The sequence below is a fragment of the Polypterus senegalus genome, chromosome 10 (assembly GCF_016835505.1).
Source record: "Polypterus senegalus isolate Bchr_013 chromosome 10, ASM1683550v1, whole genome shotgun sequence".
NCBI classification, from domain to species: Eukaryota; Metazoa; Chordata; class Cladistia; order Polypteriformes; family Polypteridae; genus Polypterus; species Polypterus senegalus.
This window is the reverse complement of record NC_053163.1, coordinates 84,881,048-84,904,919: the sequence shown is the minus strand read 5'-3', so window position 1 is coordinate 84,904,919 and position 23,872 is coordinate 84,881,048. Positions and strand designations below refer to the sequence as shown.

Sequence of the window (23,872 nt, the reverse complement as noted above, 5' to 3'; positions counted from 1 at the left end):
ATAAAAGTGGAAGTAAAGGAATTGTATGGATGTAGGAAAGATCTCCCTTTTACAAAGCAATTTCAATAAATAATGATGGCATTGCACAAGCACCCCAAATCACCCCCATCTCTCTTGGCCACACACAGATACCTAAGTACCCCAACAGAAATACCAATTACAAAAAGTGACCTCAGGCAGAAGCATTGAACATCATAGCATATGGCACACATTTCCTTGCCTGCCTACTACTTCATTTACACAGACCCCAGTCTTCTGCTGCATAATCACAGACCAATCGATGTTCTGCAAAGTTAGACTAAGACCAGAATGAAGGTAGGCTACTTTCAGAAATGAAATGAAAACTGAGTTCCCCCAGGTATGCTGTCTTTGTGCGAGCCATGAGTTAGCATTAGCTTGTTCTTCTTTTCAGTTCTGTGCATCCTGATGCAAAAGCAGTCTGTCGACTTCCTGTGTAAATGATCACCGTGTGGTTTTGGTGCTACAGATGCAAACATCCTGCTTCTTTCACCACTTTTTATGGTTCAAACTCTCACCCTAATTGCACTCTTCTGTGCAGAAATACCAGTGAAAGCTCTCTAGCTGTCATTGACTTGTTCTCCATTCTGAGGCAAAGCTCAGCTAAGCATAGCTTACTTAGGAGAGTCACATACGATAATTATGACTTGATCTTGGAACATTTATCATGGTTACTTTGTAGAGCATATATTTATATCTAATTAAATTATTTAATTGAATTAATTAAATAGGGTGGCATGGTGGCGCAGAGGTAGCTCTGCTGCCTTGCAGTTAGGAGACCCGGGTTCGTTTCCCGGGTCCTCCCTGTGTGAAGTTTTGCATGTTCTCCCCGTATCTGCATGGGCTTCCTCCGCTTGCTCCAGTTCCCTCCTACAGTCCAAAGACATGCAGGTTAGGTGCACTGGCGTTCCTAACTTGTCCCTTGTGTGTGTGTGTGTGTGTGTGCATGTCCTGCGGTGGGCTGGCGCCCTGCCCGGGGTTTGTTTCCTGCCTTGTGCCCTGTGTTGGCTGGGATTGGCTCCAGCAGACCCCCATGACCCTGTAGTTAGGATATAGCGGGTTAGATAATGGATGGATGGACTTTGTGAGCCCTGCTCTCATAAACATCAAATACAGTGTGTTCACAATGTGAATCTGTAATATTCAAGATCATTATTGCATTGAGAAGCTATGTGGCTTGTAACGTTCCACTTACTTTAAAGTTTTTTCCATTGGATTTTTATTTGCTTAAATTACCTTGCTACTTGTTATACATTTTTAAAGGAAATATTAAGCTTAAAGATAATAAAATGTTGAGTATAAGGTGTCTTTTTGTATGGTATGTGATATGTGTGGCTGGTACTGTATGTGATATTCTAATGTACTTAACAGTTACCAAGTATACTTTTAACTACAGCAAAATCAAAATTATAACATGTTTCATTCACAACTGCACAGTCCAAAGACATAGGTTAGGTGCATTGGCGATTCTAAATTGTCCCTAGTGTGTGCTTGGTGTGTGGGTGTGTGTGTGTCCTGCGGTGGGCTGGCGCCCTGCCCGGGGTTTGTTTCCTGCCTTGCGCCCTGTGTTGGCTGGGATTGGCTCCGGCGGACCCCCGTGACCCTGTAGTTAGGATTAAGCGGGTTGGGTAATGGATGGATGGATGGATTAATTAAATAACAAATCATACATGAATATTCTAACCATATAGTTAACCTAATGATAAAAATCGTCTTCAGTATTTTTTTTACTCACTATTTCCGGGCCAGGCAGCTTCCTCCTGAGGAGACAACCACACACTTAACCAGCAATTAATGTCTGTCTTTTATTGAACTGCCTTGTCTAATTATTATCAATTATTATCTCTCTTTGATACCTTATTGAAGTATGTTAGTTCACAGAGATTTGTCCCATATGTAACCTCTAAGAGGTGTGTGGCTAACTAATAGAAATACCAGACAAACAGCCAAAATGTGTCGCCATTGGGCTCTTTCTTTAGCCCCTTTCAACACTTCCACTTAACCCTAGTTGTAAAACACCAGACATTTGCTGGCTTCTCTAAACTGGCCCTAGTAGGTGTGCATGACCCATGATGAACTGGCATCACATTCAGTGTCACTTCACTCAATCTGTCTTTTTAGGTGCCAGCTCACCTCATTCCTGTGATATTTCAAAAATTAATAGATAGGATAATAAATGTTGGGTTTCAGCTCAGCTCCACACTGTGCTTTGACAATAACAGTGTCCTGCAGGACAGATCTTCTGGGCATTTTACAATACCTTGTAACATAGATGATGTTGAAAAGCCATAAAGTCTGAGCCAGCAATATGCAGGATGTTTCATTTATGAATAGCAGAAAGATGTTGATTTTGTAATAGATGATCAGCTTTATTGGGATATTCTAGGTCTTTCAGATTTTAAGACTTTGACATTTTGCTTGAGAATGAAGCTTCTGATCTACAAGTCTGTGTGTATCTTAAGTCATTGATAACTGACACTAAGAATACAAAGTGAAAATTTGTGCTGATCCTTCTCATTACGCATTAAATAAGCAAACCCATGAAAGCCTCAGCATAATTCCCTTTTTCTTCTCTCCTCTTCTTCCCAGTTGACTCTGCAAAGATCAAGCAGCTTCAAGGATTTCATAAAGTCGAAGCCAACGTCTCCAGTGGTGACCGACAAAGAATTCACATTGGTAGAATCAGTGAGTACATTTTGTATATATATAAAAAACAAATGCATTAACTTATACACCTGTAACATATGGCAATAAACTTGGGCACCGTGTACACCCCTTTACTCTGTTGGCTTTCATTCTGACCAGCCTCTTCAACAAAGGACCATTCAGACTTTCTGCCTTACAGAAGTTTTCCTTTTCCTATTTTGCATTGTTCTTTTTGAAACCTAGGGATGTTGTGTAGTGCAATTTACCTGTATGTTTTTTCAGATTCAGAGTTTGTAATCCACAGATTTTCCATTAATGTTCTTGAATTGCTATTTGCATCTGTATCTGCGGTCCTTATTGTTTCAAGGTTTTAGATTGTGGATGGACATTAACAATATGAAAAAAGATGTTCAAGAAAGGTGTTCCAAAGAATGGAGGAATAAAAAATGTTCTGGAAACATTCATTTAGAAGGTCTCCTGAAATTCTGTGACAGCATATGCACGAGTAAGACATTGAATTTTTAACCTTCAACTGCACTACATGCAATCAAAGAGCCCTAAATGTCACCAACCAATCGATCCCTCTGTTATAATACAGCATAGTACTGTCATTCTGGCCATTATCACAAGACGTTAAAATAAAATGACCTGTCAGTAGAATATGAAACACATTCAAAATGTCCTAAACAGCAATTGAATAGTAAACAGAATAGGAAAGGTAAATGACAGTTTACAGGCTGATAAACAGGCTTAAGTTTATATAATACCTTACAAAGTAGCTTATAAATATACATATTATATACAGTGCATCCAGAAAGTATTCACAGCGCATCACTTTTTCCACATTTTGTTATGTTACAGCCTTATTCCAAAATGGATTAAATTCATTTTTTTCCTCAGAATTCTACACACAACACCCCATAGTGGCAACGTGAAAGTTTACTTGAGGTTTTTGCAAATTTATTAAAAATAAAAAAACTGAGAAATCACATGTACATACGTATTCACAGCCTTTGCTCAATACTTTGTCGATGCACCTTTGGCAGCAATTACAGCCTCAAATCTATATATGAATATGATGCCACAAGCTTGGCACACCTATCCTTGGCCAGTTTCGCCCATTCCTCTTTGCAGCACCTCTCAAGCTCCATCAGGTTGGATGTGAAGCGTCGGTGCACAGCCATTTTAAGATCTCTCCAGAGATCTTCAATCGGATTCAAGTCTAGGCTCTGGCTGGGCCACTCAAGGACATTCACAGAGTTGTCCTGAAGCCACTCCTTTGATATCTTGGCAGACTAAAATGAAGGAAAGCTCAGCGCAACAGAAAATCACAGATGTAAATCAGAGAAACTAGAATAATGCTAATTAAACTGCCACAAAAAAATGTCAATTTTGGTGAGCATTAGAGAAGAGAAAGGCCACCAGTCTGGGCTGTAGTATGGGAACCAGGTGGGCATTATGAAGAAAAGGGGCAGAAGAAAACCAAATGAACAACTGTGTAAGGCCTGGGGTGGCAAGAAGGCGGACTCCAGAAAATCTTATCTGGCACACAAGTTTTCTCAGCATGGACCACACCGGTGTACTAGCAGACATTAATCCACAATGACCTTATACTGGATTATGTAAATTTTAAAAAGGGAAGGCTGTAAGGATAATTAGTTGTGCGGGTTTCCTGAACAGTACATATACTCCTTCAGCATAAGGATATACTTCACAATTTTATCAGTGCAATCCAGCTGTATAACATCAATGACATTGCTGTAGAAATTAAACAAACTGTCAGCATGCCTCATTACTGATGAAAAATATTATACTCTTTGTTAAACACTTTCAAGCTGAAAAAACTCAACGGCCAGCTTGCTGGCAACACTTCACAAGTATCTTATTTCATTCCAGCCATTGTATTCCTTTATGACTGCTGTCAAACGTTCAGTTCAGGGCTGTGTGGGCCATAGCCCATCTAAGTTAGACAAAACATCAGTCATCAAGTATACATCACTGTATACATCATACTATTAACACCTTTCATAATGTCTCACTACTCTGACCCTTGAACTTACTACTGCTGCCCTCCCTTTCTTTAAAAAACAGACTGGATCCTGGAAGTTCTAAGAGCAACAAACCATTCTCTAATCTTCCCAACCTATTTAATATTCTTGAGTGTGGCGTTGCTGTTTACTGTATATCATCATGAGTGCTCCTTTCTAAACACTTAGCCAACTTTTCGTCCATATTTATTTTCTTCACCCAATCATTTTACTTCAGACCCTATGGAGTCAGGGCCTATACCAACAGCAATACTGAATGAGGCGCCAGTCCACTGCAGGGCATATTAACACACACTAACTGTCACTCACTCACTGTGCCAATTTAGAGTCACTTGGTAATCTATTAATCCTTAGAAAGAAGATGAAAATAAAAAGTACACAGAGAAATCCTAACAAAAACACCATGATAATGTTAACACTCCACCCAGATGTTAGCCAGGGTGAATGTCTGCACTGTGATTCTATAATGGTAGACCCTATACCACTGTGATGCTGAGAACCATAACAAATAACCCAAAATTGCAGACCTTTGTGATTTTTTTCAAATGTAGAAGGACAATAAAGATGACTCAATCGTGATGAAAGGCCATACCAACCTGGTTCAAGCCTTACCTTACAGAGACAAGTATCTTTCTATTAACAACACAAAATCAGACTCCATTTCCAACACCTTTTCTTGGCTTTCTGGCAGGCTAAGTGACTGACTTGTTTTGGGGCCTTGCCCCAAGTAGGAATTTCACTTTACTCTACACATGTGACAATAATAACCTTATACTATACAATTTAGTTTTGTATAGCCCAAAATCTCACAAGGTGTGCCACAATGGGCTTTAACAGGCCTGTCCTTTGACAGCCCCCAAGACTTGACTCTCTTAGAAGACAAGATAAAATGGCCAAACAATGGCCAAAAAACCTTGTAGGGAAAAAAAATGAGAGAAATCTTGGGGAAGGCAATTCAGAGAGAAACCCCTCTCGAGATGAGTTGGGCATGCAGTGGTTGTCAAACAACAGGGTAAATGTAATACACAGAAGAGAACACAAGTAATTCTCAATACAAAACAATAGTACAATAGTAGTAGTACAAGTACAGGGCAAAAAAGCAAGAGCAGAATATATCACGTAATAGGATTCTGATTTGTTCATAGTCCTGGAGACCTCAGCACTCAAGCTGCCTCCCTGCTACTGGTCATTCCACAGCTGAGTCAGTGCTGGGCCGGTCAATCTGATGAAAGGACCCCTCAACCCGATGAGTCCAGTGCTCCTCCATCAGAGATGACTTTTCCTTAGGCAGGCAAACAACTTGGCATTAGGGCAGTGGCACCAAGTGCCAAATTTGAGTACAGAGAAGAGAAACAGGATTGGTGAGGGTTTATAACAAATTATAACTCTACTGTTACTTAATTTTTAGTGCTGATGACTAACAAGAGAGATGCAGTATTCAAAGTTAATCAGCAGCTCTAGTCTGGGTATGCTAAACTGAAGTAGTGCGCCTTCAGCCGGGATTTGAAAGCTAAGACTGCAGAGGCATCTCTTATAATAGCAGGCAGACCATTCCACAGTTTAGGGGCCCTGTAACTTAAAGCCTAACCTCCCGCTGTTACTTTATTAATCCTTGAGATCATTAGCAGATCGGTATATTGAGATCTTAATGTGCGCTCTGGTTTGTAAGTCATGATAACTTCAGATAAGTAAGCCGGTCCTCGGCCATTTAAGGATTCATATGTTAAAAGGATGATTTTGAAATCTGCCCTAAACCTAACTGAGAGCCAGTGCAAGGATTTAAGAACTGAAGTTATGTGTTCATATTTTCTTGTTGTTGTAATAATTCTTGCAGCAGCTTTTTAGATTAACTGGAAGCAGTATAAAGAACAGTTTGAACATCCAGCGAACACAGCATTGCAGTAGTCAGTCCTACTAGAAATAAATGCATGAACCCATGATATACATTTATAAAAATATATCCAAAATAATTAAATGCATGTAGCATGGTAACACAGGGGTAGTGTCCTGGACTTAAACCTTAATTCCATTTGTCATCCGTGTGGAGATTGCATATTCTCTGTGTCTGTGTGGATTTAACTGTTTTCCTCACCCAACTCCAAAGACATGAAGGTTAGGTTAATTCATGACTTTAAATTAATGCCACTAAGCGTGTGTGTTAGTGAGCCATGTAAATGGACCTGGTCAGAGCTGGCGTCCTGCCTTGTGTCCAGTATCACAGAGATAGGCGATGGGCCCCAGTGACCGTAAGCATGATTAAGCAGGTTTGAGAATGTTAGGTTGCAAGGACCTCTCACTGACCATTAAACCCAGAGTGGTCACATACTGTAGTTTGTTTATGTCCAGAAATGGCCCCAACTATTCTTCTCAAATTTGGAAATCCACAAGACTTCTTTCTACAAAATTTCACTTGGACTGATCATCTGTCACCATGAACATAATTCTCACTATTAATGCTGCTCATTACTGTGGAATACCATCTGTATTTGAGCATCAATACCTGGATTGTAAAACTCACAAAGTCTAGTCAGTTGTCCAAATCAGATACAGTGTTATCCAGGACCACACAGTCTCATTTTAACATGCAGTTTAAAATGTCAGCTTTTACTCAACTAAGAAACATCAACTGCCTAAGGCTGTCTCAGTTCTTCTCTGACACAGAAACGTACATGTAATTATTGTTGCAACTTTACTAAGAAACCACTGACTAAGATTCTGCTTGTCAAGAAGGCTACTGTCAGGGTCTGAGATCACCATTACATCATCCCTATGCTGCAGAAAAAGTTGTTCAACTCAGTAAAGCACATTAAAATCTTCCATACTGAACACAAAAGCCTCACTAGTCTGTGTTACTCATGTGTGTCATGTGTACTCCATCCAGCATATCATATCTGCAGCTTCCAATACAGGGGGTCCTCGGGTTACGACACAGTTCCATTCCTACAACAGTGATGAAACACGAATTTTGGTGTAAGTCGAAACACACCCTAGTTAGTCACTTACCCACCTTAACACATTTGCAAAATCATAATCTAGAACATAAAAACACAACTAAGCCACAGAAGAAGGAAAAGGACATAAATATACTGCACTGTACACTGTACTGTAGTAACAGAAAAAATGAGTGTAAAGAAAAATCCTTACCTTTATTCCTTCTCACATCTCAATTTTTTAAAGTTTTTATGGGAGTGAGCGTTGTAAACTCAAAACATTGTATGTCGAGACGTTGTAACCGAGGACCCCCTGTACTCAGAACCAGACACAGGACTTGAGAATTAGCTAACCAAGGAGCCTAGGTGAGTTACCATGTGGAGTACACATCAAGAAAAGTTAGGATTAATGTGTACAGAGCACTGGTGAAGCAACATCTGGAGTACTGTGTGCAGTTCTGATCTCCATATTATGATAAAGACACTAGACGGCAGCACTAATACTGGAACGGTGGAAGAGAAACAGCTTCATTTTTCAGTTTAAGCAAGGGGTAACATGATAGAAGTATTTAAAATTATGAAGAGACAAAAGTGTGACACCACAGATGAAAGATGGTTATAAGTAAATGTCATACAAATGTTATACAAGATTTATCACATTGGCACTTAAGCATATGTGTAACAAGTTACAGAGTAATCTAATTGAAATCAGACCTCAGGGACCATTCAAATATTGACGATTTTGGGCACATTAGGTGAAGTTAATGGATCAGATGTGTTAGACTGAATAGCCTGTGCCATGCTGAACTGCCAACTTCACTGTAAGCTTTTTTCTCTGCTCAGTCTGTCTACCCTTAAACAATATGAACTAACCTTTTGATCTGAAGCATGACACATGTACACTCTGTGTAAGCCACTGTGCAAATGTGAAGAAGATATTTGAAAGTTGTAAAAGCAATCCAACATTTAATTTCTTACTTGTCTTAACTTCAATGGGACAGCTGGACAGCGCAGTCTCACATATCAAAGTGGGGTGACACATAGAATACGATGACAAAGTACGGCAGAACGTTTAACTGATTATCTTAATCATAGTATATGACAGGAGCAAAAGCAGCACTATGTATGGCCAATGGTGTTCTAGAAGAAAACAAATGTCTGTATTTTCATGGACTGTTACCCCAGCTAACTTGGCTGGTTAGATGAACAGGCTTAGGTAGTGGAAGAATTAGTGCTGCCAAGACAAATCCTACAACAGTTCATTCTAATTCATAAAATGGATGAATTGGCATTGATGATAAAGTGATCTGTCCACAGCTAATGCATTCTTAAACAAATCATATGTTCTTTTATTTATTTCCTGATTTGTGTCATTGTGGTCTTCTCCACTCATGTGTATGTAGGTGGAATGGATCACTTCCAGAACAGGGATGTTTGGTTTATTCGTCTTGCTGGGCCATGTGTGATGTTTCCTATATGTGCTGCATAAACACCACATGCAGGGTATTGGATTTCTGGATTTTGAGTATGTAGACTGTTGCAATGAACAAGAATTAGATCTATGTTGAGATTCTACCATATACCTACTGCTGCTCAAAGAAGCTCCAGTTCCTCATGACCCTAAATAGAATAATGCAGGCAAGAACACAAAAAAGAATGGACAGCCTACCAAAACCCGAACATTGGTGCCATTAATTAGTTTTGTTTGTTGTACAGTTACTGCAGGTGCATCATTGATTTCTGTCTTTTTTAGGGTTTATCTTGTCATCATTTGCCTAATCGTACAGAATTAGAGTATTGCACATCCATGCTGCACCACACCAATTTAGATTCACTTCTGCTTCAGGCATAAATTAAATCAGCTTTTATTTTTAACCATCTATGCTGGCTTCTGTGTTTAAAGAAGAATGCTCTTCCTGCTGAAAGCAAACATAATCTAAGAGCAGCTTCACACTTTGTTTTTACACAATTTTATCATGCCACAGAAAGACAATACAGGAAGTCAAATTGCCTTTGAGTACACCATCACTCCTTCAAGCATGCGATATGATCATCAGGGCAAAGAAAGTTGGGCAGTGGAATGTCACAGTCTGGTAGTAAAGGAAAGAAATACAAGATCTGTTGTGACATTAATGAGACCGAAATTATAAAAAGTGTAACAGTAGTACTTATAGCACATTAACTTTGTCTCCTACAAAACAGCTTGTTTCATTATTCTTGGAAAGTGCCTTCAGCATAGGCTATTGTTGTCTGGAAGCTTTCGGTTGTTTGAAAGCAGTGTGCTTTTAGCGGATTCCTCGCATGCTGATGTATCTGGTGAATACAGAGGCCGTGGAGGATAGCAAGTCCATAACAGGTGAAGCACAGTGAACAAGTGCATCATCATGGTAGAGAATCCTCCTCTTGCCAATTTGAGGCTGAAGAAGTCTTTAAGTGAATGAAAAAGCTGAGCCTGGTATAAAACCCTAGCTCCGATACACTCTCTTAAACTTTTAACTGTCTGTATTGCCCTTTTGTGAAGCTGCACACAAAATTAGATAGAGCAACTCTGCTTGAAAAACATGACAATGCTTCTACTAACAGGTATTTCACAATTGCTCAGAATACAATTAATCAAAATACCACAAGTCTCCTTGCAGCCAAGAGCAATCAGATGACAAGCAGTTGGGCAGATATGGAGGCCACGTTTTAACAAATGCATTTCATTAATTCGTTGGCAGGCCTGCATAAAAATGTTTACATTATCATAGGCAGGCCATGGCTTAGTTCATGGTAGCCATAGGTTTTTCTGCATGTGAGGTGAACAAAGAAAAGCTTTAAAATGGCTTTTGAAAGATAATATCCTTTGTCAGATAAAGGCCTAGAGCGAGCTGTTGAGACAGAACTACTGCACATGAGAGTGTAGAGTGCACTACGGATTTGCAGGAACGACACACAACCTGCACAGCCACCTTAATAGAAAGCAATTGTAGTTGGCATGGCGCAAATTCCCCACAACAGTAATCAGTTTGTTTTTTAAAATATATCATGGCTCAGCAAGTTTTTATTGATAAATGTCACAAGGGAAGGCAAAGTTTCCATATGACTGGGACCAATTTACAAGCCCTTTTGTTGGGCTAACCGCGATTAAGATAAATCTCATCATCGTCATTTTTGAGAGTTGAATTCAAGCTTAAGTTTTGAACTCAGCATTCAGGCACGCATGAATGTTTGATTTCTGTGTTTAATAATAACAATAATATCAAATATAAAGGGTGTACCTTTAGGAGCAGATTGTTTCAGTCTTGAACTTTCCACGCTGCCCCACAGGAGAGCTAACTTGAGCAACCAGCCTGCTGAGCAAATCCCCGCAGCACGCAGCCCAGGATTCAGCATAGTGTGAGGTAAATTTGGGAGTGTGATAAAATGTGAGGGGAAATCAATGTTCTAGCAAAGCATCTACTGCAATGTGATCATACCAGGAGTGAGAAATAACAAGATAACACACAAGGTTCTACTTCCAAGCACAAATAATAATTGCAAATTCATGTAACTCCCCAAAATAGATGTGACTTTCAAGCCAAGTTTCATTATTCCAATGGCAGAAAGATAAAATTACACCTTCCACACTTGTTTGGTGAAACATCTAGTAGAAACATCCAGCCACCATATAGTGCTGTCTGAACTTTTCCCAAAGGCCTCAGCTTTGAAAATGAGGGCATTTTCCATCAAACATATTATCATGTATACCACGTTACCTCTTCTAATCTCTATATACCAAATTTATATTATAAATATGTATATATACTGTATATATCTATATAATAGAATGTCTGTCTGTCTGTCCGTGTGTTCATTATGCAATTCTACACCCGTTGACCAATCTGAACCAAAATTGGAATAGTTGCTCTTTGGAGCCAAATATTTTGACCCAAGGGGTCCCAGTGATTTTCTTTCCATGTGGTACAATTTACACACCAGTGCCACCTACTGGCTCAGAGCAAATGAAACATCCGAACAGGTTGAAGCCAGACTAACAGACAATATAACCAGCGACTAACATTACTTACCCGAGCAATGTCGCATGCTGATTCTATCTACTGTAATAGAAAAAGGAGCACTGTGTGTTTGTGCCGAATGGTATTCGTGGAGGCTTGATCGAGAGTGGAAGTGCACCTTAACACAAAGAAAAACCAAAAGATTGTTGTCTGACTTCTACTTTTTCTACTTTCTTCATAATTTAAGCATAACGAACTGTCCACCTTGAACTAAGGGCACAAGTCAGACATGACAATATTCATGATTTCATGGATACAACCCAGCAAGGAGTTACCACAATTCTGGAATTCAATCAGACCCAAAAAGAACAAATTCTGAACACAAGCCTGTGCTACTCAGCTATTTACAGTATTCAACCTTCAAGAGATGTTAGGAAGTCTTTCCCTCTCAGAGGATTCAGAATGCAGGATATTTATAACAAAGGCATGAAGAGATTTGCAGAGATGTGTATTGTAATACGTCAATTTTACTTGTTTTTTGCTCATTCCAAACTATACGTGTTACAGCAAACTTCATAAAATGAGCCTCTAAACATTGTTCATTTAGTCATTTTCAGACCCCACTGACTCCAGTTTAAGGTCAGGGGGTTACAGTCTTTGGTAAGGGTATGAGGTACAGGGCAAGAGCCAACTATGAACTGGACACCAGTTAATCACCAGGCAGCTTCACGTTTATTCTCTGATACTCACACAGGTCAATTTAGTGTTGCCCATTAGCCCAATTTACATGTTGTTGAACTGTGGTAAGAAAGTGGAGTACCAATAGAAAAAGAGGAGACTGTGCAAACAGATGCTAAAATCTGCTACAAAACACGTTAAATATATGGAATAGAAGTCTTTCTCCTTTCTAAATCCCTTCTCTCCTACCTGTAGGGCACAAAACATATTTAAACAGTTCTGATATAAACCGGTATGCCAACCTCAGCAGGGTGCCAGTCCATTGCCTAGCACACTAATATATCTATTCACACGCAGTGACAGGGAGCAGTTAAGACTCACAGCTATCATCAGAGCCAGCAAATGTTAAAAAGAGGACAAGATCCAAACTCCATAATGCAGTCAACTCAGTCAGGAAAGATGCCAGCCTACAAAAAATTCATTTGGCAGAACTAATTATTTTGTCACCCTCAGATAAAACAATTCATGTTTTCCTCATTAGTAGAAAAAATTGGGATGAATAAGTTCAAACTTACATTAAACCAAATTAATGAAATCTAGGTTCCAGGCCCCAGGTCTCTTGCAGGCAGAAGTGGGATTTCCCTTCAAGACTTCACTGTACTTTGCTGTGTTGATATCTGTGTATTACATACTGCATACACCTATTACACTTCTTAAATGCACAGTTAATTACAGGAGTATGTGATTAGTGAACAGTTCTTCATGTCCTTGTAGGTTACTGATAAACAAGACCCTGAAATCAAGGAGGTTTTCTGTTTGCTATTATGCCTTGCTGCCACAGCCAGTTTCGTACATACCCACACAACAGAGAGCCCAGGCAAGACTGGTCACGGATTAAAAGCTTTAATCAAAATGCTTGATAATAGTAAAATTATAACTGACACTTGCAGTAAAGACTGTGCTTAGGACTAAAGCCACAAAGGTCGACTTTGGCTTCATCACACTGTAATCCTTATCCTTATAATATCAATGTCTTCAGGAAACTGTTTTACCATCTCTCATCAAGATACTTTTGCCACCCTGGCATCATCTCTGAGTATCTCTTGCCCGGGATAATAAAATTAATTGTGCTATGTCTCCCTGTCACATTTATATTGCCTTACTTTGACTATTTTTGTTTGGAGCTATACTAACATACTTTGAAAATGTATTTCATTTGATGCATCCCTTGGTGGGTGCCACTCAGATGTACTGTATAGTGGATACAACTTCAACCAGACAACCAGAGCACCTTTAGAGTAGATGCATCAGAATATTGATGAAACCTTAATTATATAATTTATTTTTTTTAATTAGAAGGTACAGTTCGGTCCATAAATATTTGAACAGAGACAACTTTTTTCTAATTTTGGTTCTGTACATTACCACAATGAATTTTAAATGGAACAACTCAGATGCAGTTGAAGTGCAGACTTTCAGCTTTAATTCAGTGGGGTGAAAAAAACGATTGCATAAAAATGTGAGGTAACTAAAGAATTTTTGTAACACAATGCCTTCATTTCAGGGGCTCAAAAGTAATTGGACAGTTGACTCAAAGGCTATTTCATGGGCAGGTGTGGGCAAGTCCGTCATTATGCCATTATCAATTAAGCAGATAAAAGGCCTGGAGTTGATTTGAAGTATGGTGCTTGCATGTGGAAGATTTTGCTGTGAACAGACAACATGCGGTCAAAGGAGCTCTCCATGCAGGTGAAAGAAGCCATCCTTAAGCTGCGAAAACAGTAAAAACCCATCTGAGAAATTGCTATAATATTACGAGTGGCAAAATCTATAGTTTGGTACATCCTGAGAAATAAAGCAAGCACTGGTGAACTCAGCAACGCAAAAAGACCTGGACGTCCACGGAAGACAACAGTGGTGGATGATTGCATAATCATTTCCATGGTGAAGAGAAACCCCTTCACAACAGCCAACCAAGTGAACAACACTCTCCAGGGGGTAGACGTGTCGATATCCAAGTCTACCATAAAGAGAAGACTGCATGACAATAAATACAGAGGGTGCACTGCAAGCTGCAAGCCACTCATAAGCCTCAAGAATAGAAAGGCTAGATTGGACTTTGCTAAAGAACATCTAAAAAAGCCAGCACAGTTCTGGAAAAACATTCTTTGGACAGATGAAACCAAGATCAACTTCCACCAGCATGATGACCAGAAAAAAGTATGGAGAAGGTGTGGAACAGCTCATTATCCAAAGCATACCACATCATCTGTAAAACACGGTAGAGGCAGTGTGATGGCTTGGGCGTTTATGGCTGCCAGTGGCACTGGGACACTAGTGTTTATTGATGATGTGACACAGGACAGAAGCGGCCGAATGAATTCTGAGGCATTCAGAGACATACTGTCTGCTCAAATCCAGCTAAATGCAGTCAAATTGATTGGGCGGCGTTTCATGATACAGATGGACAATGACCCAAAAAATACAGCCAAAGCAACCCAGGAGTTTATTGAAGCAAAGAAGTGGAAAATTCTTGAATGGCCAAGTCAGTCACCTGATCTTAACCCAACTGAGCATGCATTTCACTTGTTGAAGACAAAACTTCGGACAGAAAGGCCCACAAACAAACAGCAACTGAAAGCCGCTGCAGTAAAGGCCTGGCAGAGCATTAAAAAGGAGGAAACCCAGCATCTGGTGATGTCCATGAGTTCAAGATCTCAGGCTGTCATTGCCAGCAAAGGGTTTTCAACCAAGTATTGGAAATAACATTTTATTTCCAGTTATTTAATTTGTCCAATTACTTTTGAGCTCCTGAAATGAAGGGATTGTGTTAAAAAAACACTTTAGTTGCCTCACATCTTTTTGTTAATCCCACTGAATTAAAGCTGAAAGTCTGCACTTCAACTGCATCTGAGTTGTTTCATTTAAAATTCATTGTGGTAATGTACAGAACAACCAAAATTAGAAAAAAGGTGTCTCTGTCCAAATATTTATGGACCTAACTGTATGTATTCAATGTATGATAGCCTTTGGTTTTATCTCTTTCATTCCCTTTTTTCCTTACACCTCCTATCTACATTAAGCATCTTCAGGTCTTTCGAGCTGTCATGTTGGGTTTGTCAGTGATGTTAGGTGGATCAGTGAAACACTCGCCCGTTGTGAGCAATACCTGTACATGAGCTGGAGATGTCAAATGTCTCTTGAATTTTACCAGGAATGTGTTAGAGTAGAGAACTTCTGTTTATTTTTTTTTTTTTTTTAATTTTTGTTTTGATTTCATGAAATATTTTTTTAATGTTACTATGGTGACATAATCGTGTTGCCTTTCTGTGTATTTGTTTCTTATAGGTGTTATATTCTGGGCAATCGTATGTACTATGCTTTCATGGACTAGGCTGCTGGGACAGGCTTAGGCCTACTGTGACCACAAACTTGTCCAGATATCAATGGTCAGCTGTATTCTGAAATGTATCACTATGTAGACAAACGACTGCTCTGTCCTGACAACTGGAGTTCAGTCCAATCCAATAATGTGTATTTATAACATTTACTTCACCGGTCTTTGAACCAAAAGCTAAAATAAATGAATTAGTTGTGACAGTAATCTTTAATGGCTTTATCATTTAACATTTTAAAAGTGAACATCTGGTTTAACATTTTTAATTCTGCTGCTCTTTTCAGCATCAGTTCAAAACAGAAATAGATCAGACATAAATGAGGAAGTTACAAAAAAACAATCTTCTGAACAAACAGCTGCATGCTGCTAAAGGTGTACAAGTTATATCTGTTACTTGTTTAAATGACATTTAGTTTTCTTGTTTTATTTTTGTTTATTATTTCTCATTTTCTAAACAGAAGCACCACATTTACTTACACTACATTGTGCAGCATCAGTGCCCTTTCTTTAATAATTTAAAAAAAAAAAAAAACCCACGGCACAATGTTAGCACAACTGTTACTGTGTATTTTATTTTTGTACTGCTGGAGGACAAGCAGGGTGAGTATTCTGAGTCACACAGTGACTCAAAGATAAGGACTGAACCAGCAGCTTAGAGTTCAGTTTGTTGGCCACTACGCCACAATGACATCCTGTAATCAGGAGAAGCACAGGTCAGTTTAAGGTGGGGAACAAAGAGGTGCTGTCCCTTTATTAAAAAGAAACCTTCTGCAGTTGTGAACCCTGAATGTTTAGGCTTGTGTTTTGTGGTCCATGTTCCAAGATACAAGTTCACGTTTCAAATACCACAAGGCTTCTGGTCCACACTTCAAGGACCTGAGTCTGACAGCCAGTTAAGGTCAACCCCTTTGCCCTCCTTCCTTGTGTGGGTCAGGGGCCCTTCACTGGCTGTTGGGCCCTAATTAGTTGTTTAACTTGCTAAACACAAGAAAAGGCCTATTTTAAGGGTAAACAGCCCCATGCTATATTACACAGAGAGCCAACACCGACTCACAAGGGTAACTTCAATAGTCTGCATTGTTGATGTGCATACATTAAAGTGCTGAATCCATAAGATAGCACATTGTGTTCTATACACATGACAAACTGTTACTACTACTCCTTGAAGACCTGAAACTCGTCTCGTCTCGTCTCGTAACAGCCTTCAAATTATCTTCAAGGTTAAATTCCACTAAAAATAACCACAGTGCAGGATAAGTTTAGAAGAAAAATATAGCTAGCCAGATAAAACACATATACTGTATATTGTGAGGGGTCAGAACCAAAGAAAATAAAATTTCTATATGCATGCAACGCATTGTATCTGACCTGTATCTGAAGGCTCATTTGACGTACAGTAGGCTGTTTCATGGTTGTAGCATGTCACAGATTATGGTAACACTCTGTGATTATGATGATTCAGTGACACTCAATGATCGGCCAAGGAAATGTAAGGCGTCTGCTCTGTACAAACACTTGGACTTGTGCTCATTCTTAGGTTTCAATGTAAAAAATATTGGAGGCTTGGATGAAATTGTAATTTGCTTTTGTTTGTTTGTTTTTTGTTGTGAAGTTCTGAAATTGTTCAATACAACTCTTCTATGCGAATTTAAAATTTCTCAGATCCTTCAAAATGAATTATAATGAAAATCCAGATAAATGTCATAATATCAATTGTAGATGCCCCTCCCGGATAAAAATTGCAGCCACACAGGTTTAATTTGCTCCCACAGATTAAATTCTGAGTTTTGTAAAACAAAAGTTTTTAATTTTTTCCCATACTGTCCACTTAATTGATTTAAAAGATTTAATAGAGCCACTTTAATGAATAAATCATCAATGCTCACAAATTCCTGATTCAAGGAAATGTCCTTAAAGTGGTATAAAAATGCTGCAATTACTCAGTCACTGGTTTTATTTGTTGAGTGTCGGACATTAGGAAGAGCATAGTCTTTTGCCGTTGTTCAAACCGCTCAATCAATCCACTGTAGAACACCTAGAAAATATGAGGGAACCCAAACTCATGAAATGAGGAAAACAAAACACCAAAACCAGGACACCACCAAAATTCAACTTTCTTTCTCCTTTACATTCATGGTCTTTAATTTTTTCTCCTTGTGATGACTAGGTTTCCCAAAGATGGCATTACTCTCTTGAACCCGGAACATTGATAGTTATGAAACCAAGATAGACTGGGCAATAAGTTCACACACACGCAAGGGATGTTGCAAATGGGCAAGGGGCTTTTATTATTCCAACAAAAGGTGTTCAAAACAAAGAGCAGTGCAAGTTCTCCATAAATTTTCCATAAAACCAGTGCATTTGTGGAGATAAGACCAGAAATAAACAAGTTCTTTCATTACATTAAAATCCTAGACTAAAACCATACAGACATCAGGCTTCCTTTTTTGGTATCACTTTAGATTTGGTGTCCCTAATATGCTGTAGTTACCATGTAATTACCTGTACCATTACAGAGTAACTAGGTGTTATTACCTTGTAATTACTGTGTAATACAGTGTAACACTTTAATTAATTACTAAATTGCAATTGTTATTCTACAGTTTATGTTGTCAGGGATGCCAGGGGCAATGACCTGGCCGGGACGCCATGAGGGACCGGAAGAGGGTCAGAGCCCACCCTGGATCACGTGGGGGCCGCCTTCCTGGTTGCTCTTGTGGCCACGGGTACAGGGCATGGAAGCTCCACCCTGTAGGGGCCTGTGGTCACCGCCAGGAGGCGCCCCAATGCCTTGGGGACCTGTTACCCCAGCACTTCCGCCACACCAGGAAGTGTTGGGGGGAAGATTTAGGACAGCACCCGGAGAGCTGCCGGGAGGACAGCCGGCACTTCCGCCACGCTGGGCCGTGGCCAGAGGAGGAATGCCGGGAACACCTGGGGCTCATCCGGGGACTGTTTAAAAGGGGCCGTCTCCATTCATTCAAGGCTGGAGTCAGGAGGAGGAAGGACGAAGCACAGAGGAGGTGTGGAGGCGGCCCGAAGAAAGGCATTTGTGGCCAGGACTTCGTTTGGGGTTTTGTGCACTATTTTGAACTGGGTCTTAGTGACCATATTGTTGTAAATAGTTGTGTAAATAAAAGTGTGGTGGTGAGTAAGAACAAGTCCGCCTGTCTGTGTCCGGGTCAGCTCCACAATGTACATATGTACTTTTAAAAGCTGTGGAATCACAATTACAATTTAGTAATTAATTAAAGTGTTACACTGTATTACACAGTAAGTACAAGGTAATAACACCTAGTTACTCTGTAAATGTATAAGTAATTACTTGGTAAGTACAGTGTAGTAGGGACACTAAATCTAAAGTAATATGCCCCTTTCTCTTGCCTGTCCTGCCAGCCCAGCGCATCTTTCTTTCTCTATCTCACCCTGCAGGAAATGTCAACAGCTGCACTTCAGCATCTGCTGGGATGGTCAGAGACAGTCCTCCATCTACCAATACACTCTTGTTGTCATCTACACAATCTCTAGGAATACTCCCAATTGTCCAGACTCTTCCAGGCTGTTCAGCAGGGGATCCCTGTATCACTGTATCTCTCGCTCCCCTGTAGTGCCACTGACCGCCTGTCTCCTCACCACCACGTTAGCTCGCACTCCTGATTCTGCCTTTTTATAATCTTTGGTCGCTCTCCCCACTTCTCCCGGGTCCCACTAAGGTTCCTTTTATGCTTCAGTGGGTGCAGGTACCTAATTATACACCCTAGAGCATTAATGATGTTATTGGCTGATCCACCCCCATCTGCATCCCATCATGAATTCCCCCATCAACACCTGGGCCTCTTATCCACACTACCATGTGCACCTTCACCTGCACGGAGTCTGAGCAAACTGTGCACCTGCAATCTGCCCCGGACCCCAAACTACATCACCACAGTCCTCACACTACATTTTGCTCTTGATGTTGTTAAATACAATTTTTTTCTTTTACTGTCATCCAGTTCTTTTTCCCATTCTAAACACATAATATTCTTTTGTCTTTAATTCACTGTATTTGTTTTCTTTTAAACACCCGCTTTTTTCTTTCTTTTTCATCCTAAATTGTACATTTTTTTCTTCCTGTTTAGCTCTAAATTATCATCTTGTCTCTCCTTTCTACATGTTTATTATATACATACAAAATGGTGCCTGTGACATTATACACCATTTGAAGCGGCCTGACAGAGGTGCCTCCAGAACAGCTCTAAATAACATTAAGGACAGTCAGTTTGAGTGCAAAAGATGAATAAAACAAAAAGAAAAAAAACTTTAGTGTTGTTTTACTCTCATATATTTAAATCAATCTTAAAGTATATCTTTGATCCCGATGGATGCTGCCACCCCCATGTTTTGTAACTGGGATAGAAGCTCCCATTTCTGATCGGAGTATCTCACCAACCTTTCTGGTTTTACAGCTTTCACATGAACCTCAGTTTTTGTCAAATGCACAACTTCTCCCATCTCTAGCACTGAAGAAAATCTCTCTCTTGATGCCTACTGTCCGTCTTATCCGGACATCAGGTTCCTAGAGGGCAATCACTATCATAAAGATCAAAACAATTTTATTTGTCAGAAAAGAGCTTGCTTTTTGTGAATTTTCCCTTCAATTCCCTTGACTAGGGGATTTCTGTAACCTTCCCTCATGTTGAATGTTTCATTGTCACTGTTACGTACTACCATGACCAATCCTTTATTGTAATAAACAGCTTCAAGAAATGGACATGTGGATGAATGGACAGAATAACCAGAGATAAGTGACTCTAACCAGAACTACACATAGCTGGACCAAATTGAACCAATTTTGAGATATCTGCTCACACCAGGTTCCTCCCAAACAAAGGGAACACTCTCATAATGGATTCACAGCCAAAATTACACCAGTGAGGCCGGAGTATGCAGAATAAAAAGATTTATTACACACAATATGTGTACAAGAGATCAATATACAAAAATGATAAGAAAAAAGGAAACAAAACCCTTAAGTCTGTCTGGCCCTGACTGTATGGGTATTGAACCTCTGTCTGTCAGATAGTGGGGCTCACCTACTAATCTACCTCATAGTATCTCTCACAATCACTCTCAATCTCCCCTCTCCTCTTCCTTGCACTGGCTGACATCTATACCAAAATCCAACTTCCAAACTACCGGTTATGGTGGACATGTCTGGCCTAACCTTTAAACGTTTTTGGGGGTCAAATGCAACCCCACAATTTTTCCAAGTGGTATCTCCAGCAGACGCTAGTGTCCTCAGTCCCATGAGCCTTTAGTCAGCCTTATAGGTATCAGTTTATTTTTTGGGTCAGTCAACCCTCTCAATCCATTACAGCCGTGGAAAACATAGCATGCTACCTCTTGTGGCCCATTTCTTACCTTGATGGTGTCTCTGACTGTAGTGCCCTAGTAGTATCCAAATACTTGCAGTGGCGTGGTAACTTTTCTTGTTTGTCAGGACCTTGTAAAACATTGTGTGACAGTCTGGCTTGGCTCCACACTGCCTGGTTGCTTCCGGGAGCCTTTGAACCCAGAACCATCACCATTGGTGGCAGCAGTGGGATGAACCTAGCTGTTTTACACACCCACCTATTTGAGCCTGAAAAGGACTTTTTAAAATTTGGAACTGTTAATGGATGGTGTATTAATTGCTGATTTTATAGTCATTTTAAAAGTTCCTATTCTTTTAATGTCCTGTTTTAAGAAGGTGGATTGGTGATGTTGAGGGGTTTGTTTTAGTGTTTTTATGGTTTTATTGCAGTGATGGGTCCATGCCACAGACCTTGGCCCCCAGTTACATTGGGTTGTGAGGAGTATTGAGCCTTCCCATGCAAATGGCAGCTTAAAGGGAAGGGGGAGGTAGGGGGGATTTTGATAAGTGATCCATGGCGAAGTACAATTTTTAAATAAATAACTCTGGAGCATGCAGACTCCAAACGGATGCGGGTGTATTGCATGCAGGTGCCATGCCAGAGTTGACTGGGGTACTTTGCTGATCACGCATTCACGTGCAAATTCAAGCAGTTCAGCCAGGTGTCTCATTCACACCTCGGAGTGGCAGAAGGAGCCTGCACAGTAGAAGGAAGAGATCAAAAAATCAGATTGAAATTACAGCAGATCAGAACAACAGAAGAATGTGAGTGAGCACTGAGGCGGGTGCCTGAGAAACCAGTGAGCAAGAGAGAGAGAGAAGCAAAGTGGTCGGTAGCTCTGTGAAAAGAGTGAAGGATCAGTGCTCTAGGGGCAGATTGTCTTCACTGATTTATTCAAGGAGTGAGTTCAGTGGTGGTGGATATCTCCAAGTGGTGGGGTAGCCAAGACAGGGGTCAGTAAGGAGGACAGCAGCCGCTGGGGTCTCTGCCAGCCGAGTGATCTATGGGTGAGCTGGGGAGACAGAGTGTACTTTGCGCTGGGCTCAGTCGAAGAATGGGCAAAGATTAAGGACCCGATGACTGTGTTTTATTCTCATTTAATTCATGGTTCATTTATTGGGTTAACTCATGGCCTGTTCACTTGACACTTTGATTTTATGGCTTATTTATTTATGGAAGATCTGTTTTTGAACTGCATTTTTGAACACTTGATAAAAAGCACTTGAATCATTTTGCACCAACCCCTTGTTGACTGTGTGTATCTTCATTTGCCCGGCTCATCGCGGTTTACGACTATCAACGGTTCCGTATTCAAGAAGCTCCTGGCGGCAACCAGGGATTGTGGAATCAACCCGGACCATCACACAGTGTTCCTATCCTATACCATGTTGTTCAGTTTCCTGTTAGGCCCCTTTTAACAGTGTTTTTAGGTGTGGTGCTGAATGGGGGTAAATCCTAATGTAATTAGTTATTTTTTGTTTTTAATTTATGACTAAGATTCCACACAATTTGGTTTTCACTTCAGTATAACAGATTTTTTTTTTGCCAAAAATGTCAAAATGTAGCAATTTTTGTATGCCTTACATTTTTAATACAGTATTTGTTAGGAATAAGTCTTTTTATCTTGTTAAATAATTGACAGTTAAATGTTTAATTTTAAAGATTGGGCTATTTATGAAAGAAGCCTAAAATGTTTTGATCTGATTCCATTCATGCCCATTACTGTACATTTTGTAGAAGCACTTCTGGCTGCATGTATGTAGCACTCTTTGGCATACTACTATAGTTAAACGCAGAAATTAGAAAAACAGGATGTTAACGTGGTTGAGACCGCTAAATAAAAAAGTCACTGACCTTTAGTTCTACAAATTGCATTTGGTCACTGGCTTATCACCATGTAGCAAGCATGGTGTTCTCTTGCTTATGTTTTATGTCTAGTTACAAGGAAACTGCATACTTTATGCTCTTCACTTATTTTCACTATATTCTGTTATCCACAGACTCTAGAGGCAGATGGGCCTTCCCCAACAACTGAAGAGGGTAGCAAAAGTGGAGGAAAGCTGGGAAAGAAGTGGAGAGCTGTAATCTCCAGGACAATGAACCGCAAGATGGGGAAAATGGTACAGAAAGCACTGGCAGAAGAAGGGGTGAGTGTTTTTGAGTTTCTGTCAGTAAAACACCTGATCTTTTTGTGCCATTGAGACATCATCAGACTCTTTTCAACCTTCTGTAAGAAAACGTCTTTACCAAAGAGCCATTCATTGCATTGTGTCCTATAGAAAATGAGCATTTCCTATTTTTAACCAGGCACTAAATAATACAACAGTGCCCTCTGCAGGAAAGCAGCAAACAGGCCACACTGCTGTTACAGAATGCACAGATCACAAGGGTGTGTTTTTTAAATTTCCTTTGCCGTATATCATCAGTTCCTAAAAGATGAACACAAGTGTTAGCACTTTTTTCTTTTCTTATACTTTTTCATAGCAAGAGGGTAAATTTGGCCATTATTAAATCAGTCTGCCGAATTCAATTCCATTGTTTTAATGAGTGTAATACCATAATATGCTGGCTATTAGATGAATTTGTGGTTCATATTTATCATCTGTACATGCTCACCTCTGAAGTATTTCCACAATTTGTATGTTCCCTGGGAATGATGATTGGCTGGAAATTTCAGTCCAAAATGAAATCCTGCCTTCGTGCAACATGTGTTCTTCCTCCACCGCAGCTTAAACATCTCCATCTTCTTCTTCTTTTGGTTGCTCCCATTAAGGGTCACCAC

At 39.9% G+C, this 23,872-nt stretch overlaps 1 protein-coding gene across 1 annotated transcript in view; it reads left to right on the top strand.

Moving 5' to 3' along the window:
* sash3 (SAM and SH3 domain containing 3) overlaps positions 1–23,872 on the top strand; it is a 58,213-nt gene that overhangs the window by 11,232 nt on the left and 23,109 nt on the right. Inside the window, exons 2-3 of the mRNA XM_039766059.1 lie at positions 2,608–2,703; positions 23,091–23,237. Of these exons, the coding sequence (XP_039621993.1) occupies positions 2,608–2,703; positions 23,091–23,237 (243 nt within the window). The remainder of the gene's footprint in view (positions 1–2,607; positions 2,704–23,090; positions 23,238–23,872) is intronic.